This window comes from Cornus florida, unplaced genomic scaffold, assembly GCF_030987335.1.
Source record: "Cornus florida cultivar Cherokee Brave unplaced genomic scaffold, ASM3098733v1 CherokeeBrave_3.0.0_Hap2_Chr04, whole genome shotgun sequence".
Classification (NCBI taxonomy): Eukaryota; Viridiplantae; Streptophyta; class Magnoliopsida; order Cornales; family Cornaceae; genus Cornus; species Cornus florida.
This window is the reverse complement of record NW_026775574.1, coordinates 92,217,050-92,241,769: the sequence shown is the minus strand read 5'-3', so window position 1 is coordinate 92,241,769 and position 24,720 is coordinate 92,217,050. Positions and strand designations below refer to the sequence as shown.

General features: G+C 34.4%; 1 protein-coding gene across 3 annotated transcripts; it reads left to right on the top strand.

The window, feature by feature from the left end:
* The first annotated feature begins 17,844 nt into the window (after positions 1 to 17,844).
* Positions 17,845 to 21,452, top strand: LOC132303940 (cycloeucalenol cycloisomerase-like). Of its 3 annotated transcripts, XM_059801398.1 has the most exons (4): positions 17,845 to 18,174; positions 18,927 to 19,010; positions 19,688 to 19,729; positions 21,102 to 21,452. In XM_059801398.1, exons 1-4 carry the CDS (start codon positions 18,010 to 18,012, stop codon positions 21,171 to 21,173), a joined length of 363 nt encoding a protein of 120 aa, XP_059657381.1. In that variant the 5' UTR covers positions 17,845 to 18,009; the 3' UTR covers positions 21,174 to 21,452. The 3 variants fall into 3 exon arrangements, 1 of the variants encoding a protein (XP_059657381.1); XR_009481447.1 differs by lacking the exon at positions 19,688 to 19,729 and having other exon boundaries at positions 18,927 to 19,076; XR_009481446.1 differs by lacking the exon at positions 21,102 to 21,452 and having other exon boundaries at positions 18,927 to 19,076; positions 19,688 to 19,957.
* The last annotated feature ends 3,268 nt before the right edge of the window (positions 21,453 to 24,720 follow it).

The following is a 24,720-nucleotide window of genomic DNA, read 5'->3' as shown; positions in this document are numbered from 1 at the left end:
AATTTATTTATTTAATAAAGATATACATAAATTATATACGTAACATATTTTACTTCCCTTTTTAATATTTTTAATATATATATATATATTTTTTGAGTTGACTTAGATTGGGAAAAGGATTAGGGTTATTTTACTTAACTTATAAATATATAGCTATAGGTTGTAAAAAGGGGTTAAAAATATTCATGTGATATATTCTAGAGAGAGAAAGTTAGAGAGGGAAGGAGGAAAAAAAATCCTGTAGAGAGAAGATCAAGGAAGAAGAAGTTTAACTTTCGATCCGAAAGTTTAAGGCAAGTTCTTCTTCTATCTCTTTCCTTTTGATTCGTGTTTCTGTACATGCCTAGGAAATTCCAGGATTTATTAAACACATAAAATTAAATAATTATGCATGTTTAATTGAATTAGAATATAGGTTTTATGAATTTGGTTTATATCTGTTCTTGTGTTATGAATTGATAAATGCATGATTTTGATTTAATTTTCGGTGTGAATTTTTACATGTTTAAATTATGTATTTTTCATATATGTGAAATGATGGAACGTAGAAACATGTCTAGGATTCCTGAACATTAAATAAGAACTAGGTTTGGGTTTAAATAAATTTAAATAGACTCAATCATAATGATGCTTATTATTTGAATGTTTTAAACAAACGAAGGAATTTAATCTTTTAATATATTTTAGCAATTGAGATTAAATGTGTAGGATGAATTGGATATGGAGAATGCTTATTTGACGATATAATAAAATATTATCATATGTATAAGATTCAGTTTATATAGGATATATGATGTAGGAAGCTTAAATAAATAATAAGTCATTCCTATTTTGTGATAACTTGATATCATATTATCATAGTTATTTCTGGATTGTTTGATGTATTTCCTTAATCGTTACATTAATTGTTGGATTGCATGGTTTAATGCACCGGTATGGGACGGTAGCATTCTAGGGACGGATTAACTTATCAGTTAAGTCCTACCTATTTTATATAAGGGAATGAATTAATTAAAATGTTAAGTCCTACTTATATTCAAGTCAGGTCAGCTGAACAAGTTGAATGACTTATGGAGGATTAATTTATTATATAAGGGAATTGATTAACTAAAATGTTAAGTCCTACTTATATTCAAGTCGGTCAACTGAATAAGTTGAATGACTTATGGAGGATTAATTTATACTGAATAGGACAGTTACTAGATTTATATATATAAGTATGGTGCTATGATATGAGCTTGAGTCTTAGAATCAGTGGTTAGGGTGCGTATATCGCCAGGGATTTGTAGCCAGATATAGTGTAGTTGTGTACCCTGGTAGGTCTAGGTACTCATGCCCACTATATGTGCGTTTTGCATGTTGCCTACTATTCAGGTTGAGACAACCCTATAGTCTAGTGAGGTTCATTTAGTGTGTATATATATATATACGGACTACTAGTTACTGTTGGATTGACTAAGATGTATACGTGTATCGGATCTCTGTTTGGACTGTAGTAGAGTAGAACTTGTTTATGGGCCTGACCCACCATTATTTTTCAGGTGTTCGTCACGAGTAGAGGTTATTCGTGCTAAGCGGGGATCAGTCTACTTTATTCTTCCGATGCTACATAGGAGTTCCTTTATGATTTAGTTTCCTGATTTAGACAATTATTGCTGTCATTTGTTTAGTTTGGATTTTCTAGGGGTCCACACAATATGGATTCCCGAGTTGTATTTTGGAGGATCAGTTGTATCAGAAGATTTTATTAATTAATGGAAATATATTCTGAGGTTTATTATTAGATCATCATTTTAGTTTCTTGTCAGCATTTTATTTATTCTTCTTTATTCTTTTGTACTCTGTGTTAGTTTATTGCCGATTTTGTTTTTGATATCCTCGGGTATTCGGGTGTGGGCCTGGCCAACCCGCATTCGAGAATCCGAGGGTATCACAATTGGTATCAGAGCACTCCAAGTTCAAGTGTCCTTAGGAGTGTCTTTCGTTATGTAACTTCCGCATTGCGTCTCTTAAAACTTAGAGCCCGTATTATGATTCGTTGTACTCTATTTATGGTTTGTTAGGAGAAGTTGATGTCAATTATATTCTGTATTCATAGAATGATTGGCACTAGTAAAATGATGAGTTCAAGGCGAAAGCGATAAAGACCCAAAGTAGTAAAGGAGTACGTTATCGATTTCGTTGCCAGAAGGTAGAGTTAGGGATCGATGGTTTAGGTTCATTTGGCATTACTTTAAAAGTATAAGTCAAGGAAGGATTTAGGTGTACGTGATAGGTCACCGCATATCAGGGCCAATACGACTTCAGTTGATCTCAAAAAAGAGACAAGTAAGGAGTAGAAGCCGAAGAGGATCCTAATGGAGGAGATTTATGAGCATCCAATAGAGAGAGTACTAAATCTTGAAGATGGATGATCGCGCGAGGTGATCTGAATAGCTAGTAGTATAGCGAATGTTATTAGTAGAATTGGGGTTGATCAATTTACAAATAATTAAGCTTTCTTATCATCTCTAAAAGAGGTATATAAAAAGTATTGTTAAGGAGTTTGGGGATCGGATGTGTTCTTATCAGAATGAAATACATAATTTTTAAATCACATACAAGAGGGCATTGGTATTATGTTGTGACGTTCTAATTTGCTTTAAAAAGCCAAATTAGACAGTTTACATTCCGCATATAAGAAGGATGAGGGTTAAGCCCTTGGTATTTACTTAGGCAAACATTTGTGTTTTTAAGCTATGTTTTAAAGGATATGTTTCGAGATTAGATGATTATTTATGAAATTATAAAAGGAAATGTTGAAAAAATCTAGTAAGGTTGATTTCAAATGAGACTTTTTTTTTTTTTTTTAGAAAGAACGATATCCTAAGTAGGAGTATATCTTGTTTTATTGTGTTTATCATACGCGTTTTATTTTTTTTGTTAATTACTCGGGATTTGATATGTGGTTTAGTTGGGGACACAAGTGTGTGATCAACTAACTATTGTTTTAATAACATGGACTAAATTATATACGTAACATATTTTACTTACCTTTTTAATATATATATAAAAGAGGAAGTAATTTATTAATTACTTTTATGGTAATTTGGGTAGTAATATTTAATCTGATGTATATATTTATTTAAATAATAAAAATATACAATAGATTTGATACGTGCTATGTTTTAAGTTACTTTATAATATTATGGTAACTTAAATATTATTGGATAATCCATTAATAAATAATGGAATATGTATAATTTATTTATTTAATAAACATATACATAAATTATATACGTAACATATTTTGGTTACCTTTTTAATATTTTTATTTTCATTTTTTTTTAGTTGACTTGGATTGGGAAAAGGGTTAGAGTTATTTTATTTAGCCTATAAATATATAGCTATAGGTTGTAAAATGGGGTTAGAAATATTCACGTGATATATACTGGAGAGATAGTGTTGGAGAGGGAAGGAGGAAAAGGAAGGAATGAGGAGAAAAACCCTGTAAAGAGAATATCAAGGAAGAAGAAGTTTAACTTTCGATCCGAAAGTTTAAGGCAAGTTCTTCTTCTATCTCTTTCCCTTTGATTCGTGTTTCTGTACATGCCTAGGAAATTTCAGGATTTATTAAACACATAAAATTAAATAATTATGCATGTTTAATTGGGTTAGAATATAGGTTTTATGAAATTGGTTCATATCTGTTCTTGTGTTATGAATTGATAAAATGCATGATTTTGATTTGATTTATTATGTGAATTTTTACATGTTTAAATTATGTATTTTTCATATCTGTGGAATGATGGAACGTAAAAACATGCCTAGGATTCCTGAACATTAAATAGGGACTAGGTTTGGGTTTTAATAAATTTAAATAGATTCAATCAGAATGATGCTTGCTATTTGAATGTTTTAAACAAACGAATGGATTTAATCTTTTAAAATATTTTAGCAATTAAGATTAAATGTGTAGGATGAATTGGATATAGAGAATCATTATTTAACGGTATAATAAAATATCATCATGTATAAGATTCAGTCTGTGTAGGACATATGATATAGGAAGTTTAAAGAAATAATAAGTCATTCCTATTATGTGATAACTTGATATCATATTTATCATAGTTATTTATAGAATGTTTGATATATTTCCTTAATTGTTACATCAATTGTTGGATTGTGTGGTTTAATGCACCGGTATGGGACGGTGGCATTCTAGGGATGGATTAACTTATTAGTTAAGTCCTACCTATTTTATATAAGGGAATGGAATAACTAAAATGTTAAGTCCTACTTATATTTAAGTCAGGTCAGCTAAACAAGTTGAATGACTTATGGATGATTAATTTATTATATAAGGGAATGGATTAACTAAAATGTTAAGTCCTACTTATATTCAAGTCAGGTCAGCTAAACAAGTTGAATGACTTATGGAGAATTAATTTATACTAGATAGGATGGTTACTAGATTTTATATATATAGGTATGGTGCCATGATATGAGCTTGAGTATCAGGATCAATGGTTAGGGCGCATAAATCGCCAGGGATGTGTAGCTAGATATAGTGTAGTTGTGTACCCTGGTAGGTCTAGGTACTCATGCCCACTATATGTGCGTTTTGCATGTTACCTACTATTCAGGTTGAGACAACCCTATAGTCTAGTGAGGTTCCTTTAGTGTGTATATATATATATATACGGACTACTAGTTACTGTTGGATTGACTAGGATGTATACGTGTATCGGATCTCTGCTTGGACTGTAGTAGAGTAGAACTTGTTTGTGGGCCTGAACCACCATTATTTTTCAGGTGTTCGTCACGAGTAGAGGTTGTTCGTGCTGAGCAGGGATCAGTTTACTTCATTCTTCCGATGCTACATAGGAGTTCCTTTATGATTCAGTTTCCTGTTTTAGATTACTGTCATTTGTTTAGTTTGGATTTTCTAGGGGTTCACACATTATGGATTCCCGAGTTGTATTTTGGAGGATCAGTTGTATCAGAAGAGTTTATTAATTAATGGAAATATATTATGAGGTTTATTATTAGATTATCATTTTAGTTTCTTGTCAGCATTTTATTTATTCTTCTTTATTCTTTTGTACTATGTGTTTGTTTATTATCAATTTGTTTTTATATCCTCGAGTATTTGGACGTGGGCCTGGCCAACCCGCATTCGAAAATTCGGGGGTATCACAGCAACCCAATGGTGTATATGCATGTTTCACGATCTCAGTACTATGAAAATGAGGAATTTGACACCACACAAGTAAGCATGTTCTCATATTTTTAATATTTAAACATACTTTTAATATTTAAACAATAATGAATTATCACAAAATACAATAGGGCATGCATTCATACACTATTTACAGCATGTGAACAATACCATAGGTATAAAACTCATTATATAAGCATACTTCTCATATAGCATAATCAAGACATGTCTTCACATATTCACATATATACAACCAAGACAATTTAGGCTACAATTAACACAAATAAGCATGTTATAACACAATTCATGTAGATTAACTCACAAAGGTGTATGAATAATGTGAATTAGGAAGCCCCTACCTCTTAAAATGTGAAAACCCTCAAAATGGGTCATGATTTTCGGACTCCTTAGGCTGCACAAAGACTGAAATTGTTGGTACCCATGCGTAGAGCTCGCCGTGCTCTCCGTTTTGCCGCAAACGGCACTCCAAAATACCAAGTGTTGAAGAAGTTATCAAGCCTCAAAGATTGGAGGCAAAACAAAAGGAAAATGAAATGGAAGGGAGGAAGAGAGCTACAGGAGAATGAGAGTTGAGAGACCAAAAATGTGGTCTCAAGACAAGGAATAGGTTAGTGGTGGGTCCCGCCACTATCTCATTTTCTTTTTGCTTTAATTTTTAAACTACATACACACACAAGTGCACCACATGCAAATACTACTTAATCCACATAATTTAAAATGTACACAATGCAAACGGACCCAACCACAATCTCGTACACATAACATGAAAAGACGAGAATGCCCTTGGGGCGACAAAATTCCAGAAAAAAAAAATAAATAAATAAAAATGGTGAAAATCGGAAACGTCACACATACGGTCGTAGGATTTGGTAGATACACATATATCTAACCAATCTATTGGACCTGGACATGTGTCATTATGGTGTGTTTTAGGATGGGATAATTAAACCATCACTACGAGTCAAACAATATAGAACGATTAGTTTGATATACTTTACGTTAGGTATGGATTCGTATCATATTACAATGTCATGATATTGGTGATTGTTAATGTTTCGGTATGCGTGAGGTAGTGGTAAATAAAGATCACTGTAACGCCATGATTATATATCAGAGGTACTGGATTTCCTGAACATCTTTTTGAAAATTTCAGAAGTTGTTACCAAGTCAGAATGAGGATTTAGTACTGGATTAAATACTTATTGGAATGACACCGAGTGAGGATAGGAGACTGAATAAATATTCATCAGTAAATTCTTAATCAAGAATTTATTCAAGAGGGTGTGTCATTAGGAGGAATTTGCTGTTGGAAACGGGGGCATTAAAAACATAAACTTTGGATGAGATTTGGAATAGACTCCGCTAATAATTTTTTACGGATCTCTAGACAAGCGCGTTTCTCTCCGCAAGGAGATGAACGTCGTATATTTACTTTCTGAAATCCGTTTCCGGATGAATGAGAAATTAGCTCCAAAGTGTGGTGTTTTGATAAGCCTAAATGGGTATGCAAAATGTGAGAAGTGTTTGTCCCACATGGAAAAAATGTTGAAACAAATTGAAATTTAAATAAGCTGAGTTTAGGATTTGGGCTTGGACTTGGGCCTAATTGTAAAGTCCAGATTATTCTTTTTTGGAATTTTAGATTGGGCCTAATTTTGGGCTGGGCTTATTTAAATGGGTTTTACAAATGAGTGGGTTTTTTGGGTGGTTGGTTTTTTCAATTAAAAAAAACTACTTTTTAGTTTTTCTAAAAGGTTACACCTTTTAAATTAAAAAAACCATATTTTAGTTTTTCTAAAGGGTTACGCCTTTTAAATTAAAAAACCACTTTTTAGTTTTTTCAAAAGGTTACACCTTTTTTCAAACCATCATGACCCATGGTTGCACCCACTCGAAAAGACACATTGCAACCTATTGGAATGGATGTGTCTATTGGTGAACAGACACTATGTGAACCATTGCAACCTATTGGAATAGATGTGTCTAGTGGTGAATAGACACCATGTGAACCATTGCAACCTATTGTAATGGTTGTGTCCAATGATGAAGAGACGCACCCAATCCGAAAAGGCATTTCTGTTTCTATAAATACCCCCCTTTGGATCATTTGCAAGTTGTTCATTTTTCATTTTCTTCTATCTCCCTCTCTAGACTTGAACCCAACCCAAGTGGGTTCAAACCATAGGTTAAGTGGTCCGAATCACTTAGACCCTAATCCAATTTCATCGAGCTATATTAAGATTGGTCCGAACCATTTGATTCGAATTGCACCCAATTCAGCATTTATATAGCATAGATGCATTTTTGAGTCAGAGAGAGTATTACACAGAGGAGGTTCGCCGTATCCACGAGTTTGTAGTGCTGCTACTGGTGGATGTAAACCGTTATATCCTGGGAGATAGACGCCACTGAGTCCGTTAGCACCATAGCGGGGCGAATCTGTCTTAAGGACATAGTATTCAATACTAGCCTCGGTCCAGGTTCTTTATTGATTATTATGATTTTATTAATTTATTTTGCATATTTTATTAAATATAGAGTTGCATATTTAATTAATGATTTCTTAGCATATTGTTAATTATCTAATGACATATTAGTATAAGATTTGTTATATCTTAAATGTCACATGAACCATATATTTTACTAACATTTGCCGGTGTTGCACATGGAGGAGGAAACTAAGTCTCTTCATATCCATAAATAATATGGAATTATTTTTTTTAGTCACAATTTGCAACAATTAGCTGTTGCAAGGAAATTGATGACTTATGTAGAGGATGGAAAGATTTCATATTCTTTTGAAGTTAGACAAAGAAGTTGGATTGTCATTAACTTGTCTTAAAGAAGCAGGGTGTGTCAAAGACAAGATGGTGAGATCAAACACTTATATAAAGATGAGGTGCATGGTATGTATAGAAATGTCGTAGTTTGTTGACTATTGTTGAGTTAAAGTCATAGTTGACTATTAATAAATGGATTTACCGATTGACTTTCAATATCGATAAGTTTATCACAGATCAGTGATAGATACATTTAGTTGCAGAATTCGCTTTTGAAGATGCTCTAATTTAAACAATGGGTACAGACGAAAGCTGGTGGTACTGGATTAACGGTACTTTCTGCAGACAAATTGGATAGAGGATGCAAGGACTGAGTTTCACAACTCTTAGTTCTTTATTTATCCTAGTGGAAACATGATACTTCACGGTATGAAGCAGACGTTTAGAGGACAGGCAGGAGGGGGGACATAGTGATTTTGTCTCCCATTGTAATTTTTATTAGATAGTAGAGATGGACCATCAGAGATCACTAGATCATTTACAGTTATTCCCTATATTGGAGTGGAAATGAGAGAGCATTTTTCACGGATTTAGTTGAGGGATTGCTGATTTCGTACAAGGGTCATGATTCTGGATGGGATATTGGTTGACTGATAAGTTAGGTCAGCTTAATTCTTGTCTATTTTGAACTGGTAGGACTTTAGTTCATACGAATAGAATGGATCACGAGACGGTTTAGATAGATAGAAATGGTAATTCACACTTTATATCAAGTTCCGTCTGGTGGAAGCAATTATGGAAGTGGATGCTTATAACAACCGATAAGATATTTAAATCTTTCGGTTCGTTGATGAGTTATCAGTTGAATGTATAGCAGGTGTAATAATAACACTTGTTATTACCAAGGTAGTTCAGGAGGTTAATTTTAAATATTGGAGCTGACCCTAGAGAATGAGTTTAAGGTACTGGAGGAGAGTTAGTAGTTTCTGTAAATAGTGATATAACGGTCGGGCGACTGAGATGGAAATTTATAATTTTTCTTAGTACACCCAAATGGTTAGAAGGTACATCACGACATTAAATGTCAGTTTTGGTGAACAGGTACGGATAAGAACGTGTATATAATTGCCCTAAGTGTAAAACCTGCTATAAAGGTGGAAAGTTGATCATCGGATATCATACGAATCTTTAGCCACTTCCTATAACAAATATGGAAGTTGAAGTAAACAGGAGTGACGGTCAGTGGGAAGGATCGACATTGATTTGGAATTTCAATTTTTGATATGGAATCCGAGTGATGGATTGAGAAAGATCGCTTGAGGACATAAATTTGAGTTATGCTTATTTTAGAACTTCATAGTAGTTCTATAGTTCAGTGATAGTGGTGTTATAGCATGTGGATGTCCATATTAGTGGATGTAAAGTGCTATTTCGAATGAGCTTTATGAAGATTTTGGAGCATCAGCTTTACTTCATATCTATAGACGGAGGAATTAATCGAGAAATTAAATTAGACCATACAGGATATGTTTGAGGCGTATATCCTAGATTTTCATGGACAGTTGGAAGTGTTTACTTCACTTGTCGGAATTTTGTCTGCGATATTGTTGGCACAAGGAGATTTGTGTGACAACTTTGGAGGTTTTGTATCTTTCACAATGCATACCTCTCATTTGTTGGTTGAAAATGGAAGTAAGGGTTGTACAATCAGACCTCTACTAAATTTAAAAATGTGCCGGAAAGAAATACTTCCCTTTGTATTGAACTGCGCGCGGTTGGGAGGCGACAGTGGGATGTTGTAAATAGTTGAACTCGTATACTAGAGTTTTTCTATCAGGGAGTAGTTTGCTCGTTCTGTTTTCTATGTAGGAAGAAAGGTGATTTTTGGAGAAAGGTCAATTTTACTTATTACATTGACTTTTAGAGGATTCTATTTCACAATTGAGGCAATCGCCTCTGAATTAGCGTTAACAAATTATTAGCGCTGGGTGCATAGGAGTTTGTGCGTATATTCTATGGCATTTGGAGGTATGTAGATCATTCCCTTGTCGACATGGGATGATTACGTTGATACAATCTACGCATCGTATGATTATTGTGTTTCTTAAAATATAGGAACCCTGTATACCACTTGGTATATTGGAGTTAAGTGGAGCCCTTATAGTGAGGTTGTGTCTACTTTGGAATAGGAGGATGTTTTTCGCTCACAGTTTCCAAGCATAATGGAAGAAAGTAAGGGCGAATTCCGAGGACGGAATTCCTTCTATTAGGGGGGGAAGAATGTAATACCCCTAATTTTAAAAGGATAGTCTCGGTATTTATTTATTTGTTTTAATTGTATTTTTAATTATTTAATTGATTATTTGACTAATTGCTTATGTGTTTAATTGAATTAGGTATTACTTGATTATTTGATTATGTGTCTATGTATTATTTGTATTTGTCTATGTGTTAATTGTTTAATTGGATTATATGCTTAAATGGTGTTCTGATTAACTGTAAATTAAATGTTTTCTTTTCTTTTATTATTTTATTTTATTTTTCTTTTATGGTTATGGTTAGTAGTAATGGGCTAACCAATTGGGTCTCATGAACTACTTGAATAGGAAGTTGGATGTGTATGGATTATTACCCATGGATAGTTGTGTATGTATATATATATAGATATATATTATATACATATATAAAAAAGAAAGTAATTTATTAATTACTTTTATGTAACTTGGGTAGTAATATTTAATCTGATGTATATGTTTTATATTTAAATAATAAAAATATACATAGATATGATACATGTTATGTTTTAAGTTACTTTATAATATTATGGTAACTTAAGTATTATTGAATAATCCATTAATAAATAATGGAATATGTATAATTTATTTATTTAATAAACATATACATAAATTATATACGTAACATAATTTACTTACCTTTTTAATATATATAAAAGGGAAAGTAATTTATTAATTACTTTTATGGTAACTTGGGTAATAATATTTAATCTGATGTATATGTTTTATATTTAAATAATAAAAATATACATAGATTTGATACGTGTTATGTTTTAAGTTACTTTATAATATTATGGTAACTTAAGTATTATTGGATAATCTATTAATAAATAATGGAATGTGTATAATTTATTTATTTAATAAACATATACATAAATTATATACGTAACATATTTTACTTACCTTTTTAATATATATATATATTTTTAAGTTGACTTGGATTAGGAAAAGGATTAGGGTTATTTTACTTAACCTATAAATATATAGCTATAGGTTGTAAAAAGGGGTTAGAAATATTCACGTGATATATTCTAGAGAGAGAGAGTTAGAGAGGGAAGGAGGAAAATGAAGGAAGGAGAGAGCAGATCAAGGAAGAAGAAGTTTAACTTTCGATCCGAAAGTTTAAGGCAAGTTCTTCTTCTATCTCTTTCCTTTTGATTCGTGTTTCTGTACATGCCTAGGAAATTTCAGGATTTATTAAACACATAAAATTAAATAATTATGCATATTTAATTAGATTAGAATATATGTTTTATGAATTTGATTTATATCTGTTATTGTGTTATGAATTAATAAATGCATGATTGTGAATTTTTACATGTTTAAATTATGTATTTTTCATATCTGTGGAATGATGGAACGTAGAAACATGCCTAGGATTCCTGAACATTAAATAGGAACTAGGTTTGGGTTTAAATAAATTTAAATAGACTCAATTATAATGATGCTTACTATTTGAATGTTTTAAATAAACAAATGAATTTAATCTTTTAATATGTTTTAACAATTGAGATTAAATGTGTAGGATGAATTGGATATGGAGAATGCTTATTTGACGGTATAATAAAATATCATCATATGTATAAGATTCAGTTTATGTAGGACATATGATATAGGAAGCATAAATAAATAATAAGTCATTCTTATTTTGTAATAACTTGATATCATATTATCATAGTTATTTCTGGATTGTTTGATGTATTTCCTTAATCGTTACATTAATTGTTGGATTGTGTCGTTTAATGCACCGGTATGGGACGGTGGCATTCTAGGGACGGATTAACTTATCAGTTAAGTCCTACCTATTTTATATAAGGGAATGGAGTAACTAAAATGTTAAGTCCTACTTATATTCAAGTCAGGTCAGCTGAACAAGTTGAATAACTTATGGAGGATTAATTTATTATACAAGGGAATGGATTAACTAAAATGTTAAGTTCTACATATATTCAAGTCAGGTCAACTTAACAAGTTGAATGACTTATGGAGGATTAATTTATACTGAATAGGATGGTTACTAGATTTTATGTATATAAGTATGGTGCCATGATATGAGCTTGAGTCTCAGGATCAGTGGTTAGGGTGCGTATATCGTCACGGATGTGTAACTAGATATAGTGTAGTTGTGTACCCTGGTAGGTCTAGGTACTCATGCCCACTATATGTGCGTTTTGCATGTTGCCTACTATTCAGGTTTAGACAACCCTATAGTCTAGTGAAGTTCCTTTAGTGTGTATATATATATATATATACGGATTACTAGTTACTGTTGGATTGACTAGGATGTATACGTGTATCGGATCTCTGTTTGGACTGTAGTAGAGTAGAACTTGTTTGTGGGCCTGACCCACCATTATTTTTCAGGTGTTCGTCAGGAGTAGAGGTTGTTCGTGCTAAGTGGGGATCAGTCTACTTCATTCTTCTGATGCTACATAGGAGTTCCTTTATGATTTAGTTTCTTGATTTAGACAGTTATTGCTGTCATTTGTTTAGCTTGGATTTTCTAGGGGTCCACACAGTATGGATTCCCGAGTTGTATTTTGGAGGATCAGTTGTATTAGAAGAGTTTATTAATTAATAGAAATATATTCTGAGATTTATTATTAGATTATCATTTTAGTTTCTTGTCAGCATTTTATTTATTCTTCTTTATTCTTTTGTACTCTATGTTCGTTTATTGCCGATTTTGTTTTTGATATCCTCAGGTATTCGGGTGTGGGCCTGGCCAACCCGCATTCGGGAATCCGAGGGTATCACACTCGCCCTCTCCTCACTTGGCTTGCACACTCACACACACTAAGGCACTTAAGTTAGCAAGGAAAGAACACTTCTATTACTTCAAAAAATGCTTTGTACAAGGCTAGCACTCAAACTCTCTACAAGGCTCTCAAGACTCACTATAGGACTTGTTGTCTACAAAATGAAGTCCCACTCCTATTTATAGGCATCCCCATCCCTAATGGATGGCTAAGATGCATTTTAACCTATGGTGGAGATCGATTCTCTATAATCTTCTCCCACCTTCTTCACACTTCCATACTTATCCACAAGTATCTATAACATTTTAGAACTCTCCATACTACTCCACACAATTATGGAGAACTCCAGAACCTTTCACACACTTCTACACATTTTTACGCATATCTAGAATCTTCCACACAACTCTAAACTACTCCGGAAGACTCTAAAAACTCACATGCCATGCAGCGTCCTACTCAGCGTCTGCGTGTCGCCTGCGTGGCGTAACCTCCATAGGCGGGGTGTGACATTCTCCCCCACCCATTTTCGTGACGCCCTCGTCACGGTTTCTTTAGCTGACCCAGCCTTTCGTAGGTCATCAACACTTGAGCATATGTCCTTGGCCCACATGTGCGCGCGCCCTTTCGGGATATGTGAGATCCTCACGAGCTCCATCGTGTTGATTGCCACCTCTAGACTCTCCTTCCTGCCCACGAGCGGCACCATGCATGCGGCTTTGCCTTCTTCGCCTCTAAGTATCATCGACACACCAAGGCATGGTAGTGGCGCGGCGTTGTTCCCATCCATGAACTCCAGCCCCAGCACCATGTCGTGGTCGTCCATCTCTGCAACCTGGAAGTCGACCTTGCCCTTCCACCCTTGCATGCATAGCTCCACCTCCTTGCACACTCTGCTCACGCGTGCCTCCTCGGAGTTGAAGGCCTTAATCCAGCCCTCCGTCTTGCGTATCTCCAAGCCAAGTCGTTGCGCCTCCTTCGGGGTAATGAAGTTGTGTGTGGCACCTGTGTCCACCAACGCTTGCACGATTTTGCCACAACCTGCGCATCCACATGGCGCACCCCGGCTACCTTCTTTGCCTTGCTCTTCTTCTTGGTGTCATGCGCTATGCTACTCAGCATCTGCATAGCCCCTATGCACCTGTCTTCATCATTACCCGCATCGTCCTCCTTACCCTTGCCCTTATCCTTTACAAAGGCGTTCATGGTTTTCTTATTGGGGCAGTGTCGCAATATGTGCGGCCCATCGCACAGTGTCACTTCGGCTCCCACTTGCCCTTGTCGCGGCGCTCTCCTTTGCCACTAGAATTGGACCTCTCTCCATGGTCCTTGCTCTAGTCATGGCGTGGGCGTCTCTCCTCATCGCTGTGCTCATCATCGCAGGACTTGGGCGAGCCCCTTTTCTTGAAGCGCCGGTCTCCCCCACCTTTGTCGTGGTCCCTCCTGGGAGACGTAGCCCTCTTATTATCACGCCTAAAGTGTTCAAGGCGCTCCGCTATAGTCATTGCGGATGCCAAGTCTCTAGGCTCCCTCATTCTCAGCTCTGTGGTTACCCAAGCCTGCAACCCATCAATGAATAAGCACACGCGTTGCCGCTCCAGCATCTCTGGGATCTCCAGCATCAAGTTGGAGTACTCCTTCACATAATCCCTTATGTTACCCTTCTGCTTCAGGCGCCTTAGGTTGATTATGGCGAGGTCCTCAACGCACTTAGAGTAGAACTGCCTCTTGAACTCCTCCCATGTGTCAACCGCTCTTACGCCCCTACCGGTGGAGCGCTGCCTCCACCATAGAGCGAAAGTGTCCGTAAGGTACATAGTGCGTGTCTGCGCCTTCTCCTCATCGTCCTCGATTTCCATGCATTCGAAGTATCGCTCCATATGCCAGAAGAAGTTGTCAATCTGGCGCGCATTCCTTACCCCATCATACTCCTTGGGCTCCGGCGCCTTCTTCTTTCTTGGCTTCACCACGACTTTGCGCGCTTGGGAGAACTCCTTCTTGCACTCGGTAATCTCCACGCGCAAGTTATCTACCCGATCTTGCAAGTCCCTTTCCTTCTCTTGCGATGCCATCAATCAGCCCGTAGAGCTCCGCCATCTTTCTCTCGAGCCTATTAAACTTGGTCTCCGTGTAGACCAAGTGTGTGGCAAGCTTCTCCTCCAAGCTCTGCTCCAAGACGTGGACTTGGTGGTCTCCTCCGCTAGCTATGTCTACTCCACAAGGCTCCCTTGACGAACCTGGCTCTGATACCAACTGTCACGGGTTTAGAGTTTCAGCACCACTCTAGCTACCCCCGTGCGGCACCAAGACGTTGCTTCTACTCTCGTAAGTGCTTAGTCAGCATAACTCCCGTGCACACCTTAGCCAACACACTCCCCTCGTGCGCTTACTAGTGTTGAAGTGGCCCTCGCCCTCTCCTCACTTGGCTTGCACACTCACACACACTAAGGCACTTAAGTTGGCAAGGAAAGAACACTTCTATTACTTCAAAGAATGCTTTGTACAAGGCTAGCACTCAAACTCTCTACAAGACTCTTAAGACTCACTATAGGACTTGTTGTCTACAAAATGAAGTCCCACTCCTATTTATAGGCATCCCCATCCCTAATGGATGGCTAGGATGCATTTTAACCTATGGTGGAGATTGATTCTCTAGAATCTTCTCCCACTTTCTTCACACTTCCATACTTATCCACAAGTATCTATAACATTCTAGAACTCTACATACTACTCCACACAATTATGGAGAACTCCAGAACCTTCCACACATTTCTACACATTTCTACGCATATCTAGAATCGTTCACACAACTCTAGACTACTTCAGAAGACTCTAGAAACTCCCATGTCATGCAGCGTCCTACTCAGCGTCTGCGTGTCGCCTGTGTGGCGTAACCTCCATAGGCGGGAATGACATTTCTCCATCCCGCCTCATAACCTTGCGGGAATCTAACTATTGTCCAAAAATAAAAAATAAAGCTTATTAACTGATGAAGGATATAAGCTAAAATTTATATAGGAGAACTAAGCTAATGTAGGCAAAGCTAAGTTCTTGTAATAGTCAAATTAAATAGAGCCAATAAATCACATAATAGCCCAATTAAATAGAATAAATAAGTAAACATAAATAGACCCCAACAAAATAAAAATAAATAGGCCACTAACATAAATAATAATAATAATAATAATAATAATAATAATAATAATAGGCGCAATAGAAAACTTATCTTGTAAAGAAGATTGAAAAACTTCTTAAATTTTCAACATAAGTGCAAATAGAAAGTTAAACTAACTCTTATCATTATCATCATCATTATTTTTGCTTTAATCCTATATAAATGGGGTAAGACACATTAATTCTTTCTCTTTAATTTTTTTTGGTCGTTCCTCCTCTCTTGCATTATTTTACAACTAATATTTCTCTTTTGACTCTCTATGTTAGATCTAAGTGTCCAAACCATCTTTGTTTACTCTCTCTAATTTTCTCACCAATGAATGCTACCTAGCTAGGACGCCCGAATACGAATATTGAATACGGATATATATTTTTATTTTTTTATTCGTAGAATCATAAATAAATCAATAATTTGGAGTTTAGAGGTAAATTTTTAATTAATTTTGTTTTCTTAAATTTTAGATTATTTTTTAACTAACCCATAATAAATTTTAAATTGTATTTAATTTTGTATTTGTTGCCATGTCGTATCATCACGTTTCAGAACAATATCAATCTAAAAGTGTCTCTGATACCACCACGACACATTGAGAGAAGTATCTGTGCTTCCTAGACTGCTGCACCTAATTTTTCTCTCGCTTTCATAATCAATAATATCCTCAAAAAATAAAAATAAAAGACAATAAAAAGAGAAATTACAAACTAGATACTTCCTCTAATTCAATATATATATATATTTTTCTAAATCAAAGATTGTAAAAAATAAAATAAAAACTCAATCACGAAGAATTAGAGAGGAAATTGTACCACTTAACTCCTAAAGATGTCACTAAATTATACTTTTATGCAATTTTTTTCCTTGTTTGTTTCACTTCTAAACTTAAGTTAGGCTTGTCCAAAAAAAAATTTCACACCCTCAACCCCTCCTATATTAAAAAAAAAAAAAAAAAAAAAAAACCCTCCTATTGAATGGAAAGACAAGTCCAAAAGCTGCCAATAATTTGATCTTTTAATACCCAATATTACTGTGTGTACTCATGTTAAAAAGAAGTATTATATATGTATGTATTGGTTGCGGTCGTGGTCTAACGAATTCGGACGAATATTCATGTAAATCAATCGATTTGTGAAATGTGTAATAATATCAGACTATTAAAAAATGATTACAAATCGGACTATATATTGCGTATCGGCCGATATGACGAATCATGATATGTGCGTATGCTTTGCGTACACTTTTTAATCATGACATCAATTGATAAAATAGATAGATATATGATATAGATCAATAATTTTTTTTGAAAAAAAGAAGAAAATAAAGAAAAGTTTTACTACTTACAATGTAATGTTATGTTATGTTATGTTATTTTATTTTATTAAAAAAAATAACATTCATATGATAACTATTATTCCCAAACATTTAACTAGTTAAATTTCTCCCTACACTCAATTTAGACTTTTAAAAACAAATTTCAATGTATTTACATTGCCCTAAATTTACAACTATGCCAACTCATAAAAGGTAAAATTTGTCATTCCATATATTTCAGAGGGTATTTTTGACATTAAAATAAAAGGTCATATGGTCCACGCATTGGAGCCTTCTCCGCTCACACTTCAGTTCGGTTGTGTCTGAGGTCCATTGGAGAGAAAAGCCTTAGATCCCAATTAACGAAATGGGAGGAGAGTTCATTTTCCTCCAAATTAGGGTTTTCTTAGAGTTTTGTACTTTGACACTCTCCAAAGTTTCAGCAATTTCTTGATAAAATTACACTGATGTATATATGTATGTGTATATATTCACAGGTAGCGAAGTAGCTTCTTGTAGTTCGAGTTTGTGGTTTGCTCCCAATCCAAGCAAGAGATGGGGCGAGTTATTTTTTCTTATCTACGCACCATTTTGGCTCACTCTTTGCCTTAGAATTGTCGTTCCGTACAAGCTCTACGAGGTTTGTTACATACAATCTGCATATGTTTGTTATTCATTGAAAAGTGATTTCCTTTGAGCTCGATTAGTACAAAATGAATTATTGATGTAATGCGGATAAGTAAATTTCTTTGTATTTGCTTGTATACTGCCAAAGTTGGATTTTGTAGCCAATGCAGATTAAACTTATGTGTTAATATGGTGATTGCTAATTGCTTGGTTAGAAATACTCTAGAATTATCGGATTTGCTTCAAGGAAATTAATTATTTTGTTTTTATTTTTTTGGTTTTAAATTTTGCTGGTTTGAAAAAGGATCAATAATGGTCTCCATTTTTCTTTCCTGTATATTCAGTGTTCCGAACTCTATCTCTTGTGCACTTTTAAGGCTCATGAATCAATAATATAGAAATAGGACTGAATAAGAGCTTGTGGTTATGGTAATGTAGTCACTGATGCGGGTTTCCTGTTTTTCGGTAAATACTGATGAGGGTTCCTTAATTCAATCAACTTTTGAATTTTACTGTTATAGATTGCAACCATAGCTAAAAGCGTTCCTTTTTTGATTGATAATATTTTATATGCATTGGTTTTAGTAGTGCTCTCTATATACTGATTTATTGGAATTCAAATATACATATTTATTTATATATTTATTGGGAAACAAATTCTCTCTTTCACTCTCTCTCTCTCACACACACACACACCCCGTGTGGTCACATATATTTTGGACGTTATTTAAAATGTCAGTTTACTTGATCATTCTTGATTTGCAGAGCTTTACGGAATTGGAGTATCTGCTTTTGGGACTGGTTTCAGTGGTTCCTTCTTTCTTGATACCAATGCTAGTTGTTGGAGAGGTGAATTGTCGGATTATCTTACCTTTTTCTCCTTGAGGCTTCATCACAGCATCATAATAATAAGAAGTGAGTTCATGCTGTTGGATTAGGCTGCATCCATTGCGGATTATTAATTCGTATTCTATGTTATTGATGTAATTGCATTGCATGAGATAGAAAAGATTCATATATCCAGCATATTTGCTTCAAAATGTGGTCCTAAAATCGATTTTATCAAATAGATGACTAGTATCAAGTGCTGGTGTTTCATAAAAATTAATTTCCTAGATTTCTTTTCCCGAACTCCAAACAAGCCTAAATTAACTACCATTGAATCTTGTACCTTAGAATATGCAATTGCCTAGTGATGAAGGATTCTACAGTTTTTAAGAGTGATTATCTTTTAAACTAGCATTTGAAATTTTACAAGTCATTATTCATTCTATAGTTGGTTGGACTTCTGAATTTCAGGAGTTTTTCCTCCTTCAACCACTAATTTAGGCGTGTTAAAGAAAGGAATAAAACGGTGTATACTCATTTATTGCTGAGGGTATAACTTTCTTGGTAGCTTAAATTATATCTTGATTTAGTAGTTTAATTAGCAATTAGACAGCCTAAGAATATGGATAACTTTGGCAGCCTACCCTGTTAAATAGTTTATGTACTAATGCTTTTAAATTTTTGGTGTATATTCACAGGATGATAGCAGCATCTGTTGGAAGGATCGGTACTGGGTTAAGGCAAGTATTCTTGTAGAGCAAATTATTGATTGCTTGACTGCAAGCTTGTAGGGCTAATCCAACCATGGAAATGTGAATAATATTTCATTATTTAGATCCATGAGATATTATGAATTTAAATATGTGAAAAGTAAGTATAGTTAAAGAAAACAGTGAAATCAAACATCCTTATTTAAAAAGAAAGAGGAATTCCTGATTATGTGACCCAAATTGGGTTATTGAATTGTATTTTTTGATAAGTTTTCCTAAAATTTTGATAACGGCTTAGGGTTCTCCTTTTAATAGAGCCCAAACCTTTTAACAAACTGTTTGGAAGTGGTGGAACTTTAGAAATAATATCTCCTGGTTCTTGGTTAGGCTTTTGCCTTGTACAGACCAATAAAATTTCTCAAAGTGATGAGTCAGTGAGGGTTTATCTTCTGCAGTCCACTTTGTTTGTTATAGAGTTGTTATGAAATCAGAACATACCTTTTTAGGAAAGGGAGAAGTCCCCAGTGAATGCCAAGAAAATAATGAGATGTCATGCCAACACTTAAAGCAAGAAAATAATGAGATGTCATGCCAACACTTAAGCAATGTGCTACTATAATTTTGGTAGAATTCATGGACCTTTTATTCCCAATACAGATCGGCCCTTGAGGTTCTCATCTAGGGGTGCATAAAAGAATCGGAACCGTGGAACCGGAACCGTGAGAATCAGAACCGTTTTTCAGGGTTCTCACAGTTTCGGTTCCGGTTCCTAAATTCGGAACCGTTAACATACGGTTTCGGTTCCAGCTCGTGGAAACCGGTAAGAACCGGAACCGTATAATATATGTATTATATATTTATATATATATAATATATGTATAATATATTTAATTTTGTTATATAACTAATAAACTAAAGTCAAAAGTAACTAAGAGTGGAGACTAAAGTGACTAATACAGGTGAGGCAAAGGCAGCCACGTGGTCTTGAAATGTGAATAATATTTCATTATTTAGATCCGTCAGATATTATGAAAGTTAATGTGTGATATACAGAATCCATAAAGATGAGGAAAGAAAGTAGTAATGTTGGCAAGCATGTTCTAGTGAATATGATGTAAAAAAGTAAAATTATTTTTATGGACTGCGCAGACATAGTGGTTTCTAAATGATGTTTGCAAATGAATATTCACACAAGCACTTTCTTACCCTGTTGCTGATTTACCTTCACAAAATCTCTTCTCATTTTTAAAGTAATATACATTAGAATAATAATTTCCACGTCGTTTAATATTTGATGTGACCCACCTCTCCTTTTCTATATTAGTTGTTCTGGTCAATTGTCTTAAGCAAAGTGCTACTATAGTTTTTGGTCGAATTCATGGATCTTTTTTTCCCAATACAGTGGCTCTCATCCTTCTGGTGGTCAAACCAGTCTATTTGGGCTTTTCCTCATGAAACACTACATCCACTTTGATCATTCATTTGGGCCCGTGGTGATAGGCCAATGTTTGTACAAATTATTTGGTGATTTAGTTGGTTGTTGTTTTACTTCTGAATTATCCATGGATTGCTTGAATCAAGTTCTTTGGGCTATTTGATTGCTAATATGGCCGGTCACTTTTGTTGATATTGGCTGCTCCTACTGCTTTTAAGAGTTATTATTTTTATGCTTTTTCTGGGTTGTAACTATAAAATTGTATTGTGTAGGCCAGTCTCTGGATAGTAATTTTTACTGCTTTTAGGTGTTTTATTATATCCAAATCAAACAAAAGTCAGGGGCATGTTTGGTATGCTATGCGTTTTGTTTTTAGTATTTTTGTATTTCATCGAAATAAAAAGATCTTTTTCATAAAATTGTTTTTTATAATTTTCTAAAAATAATTTTTTGAGAATTGTTTATTTTTACACCGTACCAAAATATTTCATGAATAGTGGCAAAAAATCAAAATACCAAATAAGTGTTTTTACATGTTAGCAATTGATATTGTATAAAAAAATAATAATTTTTTTTTTTTTTTGAAAAACTCTTAAATTACATTTTAAAACTAACCATTATACTTTTCAAACTTGTAAAACTTTTTCACAAAACATATTTTCATATTTTTGCTTCTAAATTTTTTACAACAAATGGACTTTGCCAGCAGCATATTTTCCATTCCTATTCAAAACACTTTACAACAAAACACTGTTTTATTTTAAATTAAAACAAAAACAGAAAAACAAAATGTGCACCATATAGATCCCTATGAACAACATACTATTTTTTTTTTCCTATACGGATCCCTATGAGCAACATATTATTTTTTTTTTCCTATCTAAAAGTATGCAAACAAAGTGTTACAAAATAGAATACGAGTAACATAAAATTACTAAAAAAACATATGCTGCGAACTTGGTCCTCCAATATCAAAGGAGAATTAAACTGGTGAACGTTGCGCTTCGGTTGATTTGCCGGCAATGATCTAGAAGTATATGTCCACCGTATAAGAAACTCCCTTCATGATCTTTTCCCAGATCACTTGGCAAGTATGAGCTATGAGGCGATGAGACATCAAAATTGCCCAAATGATAACAAAGAGCAACCCAATCCAAAGCGGGAGAAAAACAGTTACAAGTGACACTGCAGAAAGTGTACCCGAAGCAAGAATGACATGGCCCAAGATTTTAGAGTACCCTTTCGCTCTTACCCACTCGTAAAATTGCTTTTCTTTCATAAATCCCAAGACCGTGCAATAGATGCATATAGATGTGAAAAAAACCCCAAACGTTCAACGTGTGTGTATCAAATGGGTTCATTGTTTTACCTTGAGATTGCACAGCAAGCAGCGCAATTAGCGTTGAAATAAGATACTTGAAGATGGCATGGCATGGTGAGGATAATTTGATCCCTTGTTGATCCCTGCACGTGAATTTATCACATTGAAAATTAAATTAGTTCAAAATATAAAAAGAAAAAGAAAAAAAATGAAATGGGGGAGAGAATATAAACCTTCTGCTGTGAAGCCTCCGTGTCACCCACACAACTCTCCTCCGAACTCTTTGCGCGGAGGTCATTGGGAGACAACTCAAAAAATATAGATCTAAGGGTAATATAAACCTTCTGCTATGAAGCCTCCGTGTCACCCACACAACTCTCCTCCGAACTCTCTGCGCGGAGGTCATTGGGAGACAACTCAAAAAATATAGATCTAAGGGTAATATAAACCTTCTGCTGTGAAGCCTCCATGTCACCCACACAACTCTCCTCCGAACTCTCTGCGCGGAGGTCATTCGGAGACAACTCAAAAAATATAGATCTAAGGGCCGAAGAGCATAGAGTTTATAAAGAGCTACCGACGGGATAGAGTTGGGGCATCGGTTTATAGCAAATAGAGGAAAGTATCGTTTATGTATAGAAGTCACCCAGCGTCTTAAGTTGAACTAGGACGCGTTTTCAAGGGATTATGTTGGGAGCTAAATATTAACGCACGCAATTTTTCTTATTCTTTCAATGTGGGACAGCCTATTTTTATCACTTTAAATTGTGGTCAAATATATCTATCTTGTATCTAATTTCCCATTCACCTAAAGTAATTTCGAGTAAGTAAATATACTATGTTCCTGTACTCTCGTAACGTAAACTTACTATCACTATCAGTGACACTTACTCCATTTTAGATCAAATTTTGCTTAATTTCTTTGATAAATTGTTAAGAAGAAAAAATATGTGCTCCATATATGTTTTCTTTGGTAACTCCAAATAAAGAACTGCTATAACATGTAGCTTACATAGAGAAAATTGAATTGGTTTGCGTTGCAAAATTGAGAGCTGAAGATAGAAAATTGAATTGGTTTATATGCTCAATCTGCATATTGTCACCCTCACATATGCTCAATCTAGTGCTCTTCCGGTCTCTAAAGCAATATATGTTATATTTGAATGGAATTTTTCAATTGAGATTTTGCAAAAATAAAAAGAAACTAAGATAGCAGGAGTCCAATTGTCATTCGTACCATCATTATCTTTTTTTAAAAAAAATTAATTTATTTTAATTAGTCCTATCGCTACGTATCAGTATTTAATCCGTTAGTGATACCATGTCACCAATACAAATGACGCAATAAAATTTTTCTCCACGCGAGCATCCTACATTTCCCACACACAATTAAGTAAAAATTAATATTTTGTCTTGATTACTTAAGGAAAAGGTGGAAAAAAAGCAAAATGTAAGTTTGGTTACTAAAAAATAAACCGAACAAAGAACATTTATAATTTTACTAATAAAATTTCTTTTAACTTATTTTATCTAAAACGCATATGTGGTGCATGTGATTAAAAATGAATTTACATTTGGTAAATAAAATTATTTATATATGTATGTGATTTTACACGCACAATAGATATTACAAATTTTATTATTGTAAAAAAGATATGTAATAAATACTTGTCATTTTTTTTCCCTAGATGATGCTAAATAAAAGTTTCAAATATGAGATGCAGTTGATTTATTCATTCTCACGAAAGAATGAAAAAGTCATTGGATTGGTTATGTAATAAATAATATAATGCTTTAACATTGAGAAGTGGCTCAATTGGCTCCTTAATAACACTAGTGAAACTATAATAATAAATTTCTTAGCCAACATAGAACGCTTTTAAATTGAACAAACTTCCCATAATGCCCTTTATCAAGACGAACTTTAAAGTTGAAGAAAGTTCCCATAATGTCCCTATTATAGACGAAAAGTACCCCCATTGCCAACCGGTCGAAATTAATGTGTATTCCATCAGCATATTGCCAATTGGTTGAAATTGATGAAATTAACACGTGTATTCCATCTGGATTTCGTATGGGCTAGGCCTAACTTGGGGTTAATCTGTCCGTCCACAAAATTGCATTGCATCTTGGGGTCTAAACCCCAATGTCAAGGTGGTAGAGCCACTTAAGTCACACACTTTTCCTTATTTTTCAAATGTGGGACAATTCACTTTCATACAAAAACAATTTTGAGTAAGCAAACAGAACTAGTGCTGAAAATAT

Excerpts from the sequence above, each read along its gene's own strand:
- LOC132303940 (XM_059801398.1), top strand. The coding sequence starts at position 18,010 with ATGTATGTGTATATATTCACAGGTAGCGAAGTAGCTTCTTGTAGTTCG. Across the intron at positions 18,175-18,926 it reads TTCCGTACAAGCTCTACGAG|AGCTTTACGGAATTGGAGTA; the intron begins GTTTGTTACATA and ends CTTGATTTGCAG. Across the intron at positions 19,730-21,101 it reads AGGATCGGTACTGGGTTAAG|TGGCTCTCATCCTTCTGGTG; the intron begins GCAAGTATTCTT and ends TTCCCAATACAG.